This window comes from Plasmopara halstedii, assembly GCF_900000015.1.
Source record: "Plasmopara halstedii genome assembly, contig: Scaffold_484, whole genome shotgun sequence".
Lineage (NCBI taxonomy): Eukaryota > Oomycota > Peronosporomycetes > Peronosporales > Peronosporaceae > Plasmopara > Plasmopara halstedii.
In genome coordinates, this window is record NW_020187404.1 from 294088 (window position 1) to 296184 (window position 2097).

Genomic DNA, 2097 nt, shown 5'->3' on the forward strand with positions numbered 1-2097 from the left:
TATACACGAGCTTTTTAAGTTAGTTTAGTTGTTTTGGGGACAGGTATTTTCCATCTCATTTTCCACCCTTACAGAGAATTTAGCCCTTTCACGACCAAGTTAAAGGATTGACTACTAGTGTTTCCAAGTGCAACAGGGTGTCAGTGCTCTTTCCAACGAGGCTGCATTCAATATATTACTTTACTAATACTGCATTTGTACGTTGAACAGTACCTTGAAAACTGTATCCATTGTTTGATGTGCATCCCACAGTATACGTGTACCACAAATTTCGCTTTACAGAGCTTGACCATCTTCACAGATGCTGATTTCCCAGAACCTATGAATGTTAATAATAACACAAAATCGCAAAGTGACTTTTGAGCGATTGTTCAGTACTGACTAAGAAATATAAGGAGAAAGCTCGCAAGATAACACTACCTGCTCCGTAACATTAGGCTGATGCCTTATTTGCTGGCTCTCAGCACATTTCCGGCACACTCAAGCTGACATAAGTACTCCTCGCTATCGATCAAATTCATATTTTGGTTCCTTAATTGTACTTCTACATTCAATGCTAACGTTGAAAAATAAAACGATTATTTTGTTCGAGGATACATAATTATCATCTCTCGTCGGTATTTGCGATGTATGGTCGATCGAAGTTCATTCAAACGGAAGCGCTGTGTCCGATTTCTTAGTGCCGCCCTACAGAAGAGCATTTGCAGTTACACGTGGTCCAGTACTCTTGACCTGGTTTGTAAGCGCTTCCAACTGCTCGTGAGCAAAATATCTATCCCTCTGTCAGAAGCGAGTACTTTGAATTGAATACTACGGTAGCGGCTGGTAATCCTTTAGGGATTATGTACTCAGTCAGCGACCATCAACGCTCTGAAGACGCTTATAGTCAAGCAAAATCGTGCTTTTGACCTACTTAAACGATACATTTTTTATGTATGCGTACAGCACATCAAACACTTGCAAGCAGTCCTTAATTGTATACGCATTAAAAAGCTGATTTTCAACATAGTCAAGCATGCAAATGGCGCCAACGTAAATTAATTTCTAGTATGCGTCATTGGGGCAAGGTCTGTGATCAGATCTATGGTCAAAGCCATCTTGTGTTGGCCAGTGCCGCTATCTTGGGGCGTTTTTGTAAGAAATCAGATATGGTGATATGCTTCGCCAAACATCTTAAATGATACAGACACTGAGCCGCGGACTCACTAGGGCTGAAAACAATATCTGCTGAAATGAAGGGGATGCTTACACTCTGAATGAGCCCTATATCTCGCTTTGGCAAGACTGCCATGGCGCCGTTATTACTCACAATTTGGCGCACTCTTTGTCTCTTACTGCTCATAGATAAGATAGGTCGCGTAGCGCAACGCGCTCCCGACTCACAAAGGGGGGTTCAAGTTCAAAGCCTACGTGTCTCACGGACTCCTACCGTTTGACAACAACGCATGATATTACTTTGTAACGTAGTACTTCTAAGATCCGCGCCACATGGTGCTGTGTGTAAGTACACCGTAATAAGGGTTATTGCACGTTGTATTACCCCTATCGGTTGGCTGGAACCAGAGCCATACGTACATCAAATTTTGATCTCAGAGCTATTTTTTGTCAACCCGGCCTAAAAGCATTATAAATGTCTCATTTTTGACTTAGCTTGTTGTGTTTACCTAAGTTGCTACGGCTGGGCACGAGGTTAGATGACGTTGCACCAGCACCATCAAAAACGATTGTCGGCTCGGGCTCATGTAGCCAGAAGAATTTTGCTCAAACAAGTGATCACAATGATGAGGACTGCAAGTTGCTTATAGTATACTGTTTCCGGGGCTGCTCTGCTATGACACGAGCGATAAGAATTCCGTGAATCAAATACTAAATTTGAACGCCTTAGCAAATATAAACAAATACCGTATTTTATGTATTGCGTACGACTAGCAGCCCAAACGTACTAAGACCTCTTCTTTACGAAGACCTGACATCGACATAAGTACCGATGTTTCGGTGACCGACGCCCTAGAAGCTATAATCGATAAGGAGGCCAAAATCCACGGTCGCAACTCTCCGTGTTTTGGTCTGGCTATTAAACCTGACGATACGCGTCCG

At 42.6% G+C, this 2097-nt stretch overlaps 1 protein-coding gene across 1 annotated transcript; it reads right to left on the bottom strand.

The window, feature by feature from the left end:
* Positions 1–276: 276 nt before the first annotated feature.
* Positions 277–521, bottom strand: PHALS_10613 (uncharacterized protein; the record flags this gene model as incomplete). The annotated part of the gene is made up of 2 exons (XM_024726067.1): positions 277–381; positions 468–521. 2 exons carry the CDS (start codon positions 519–521, stop codon positions 277–279), a joined length of 159 nt encoding a protein of 52 aa, XP_024576781.1.
* Positions 522–2097: the final 1576 nt, after the last annotated feature.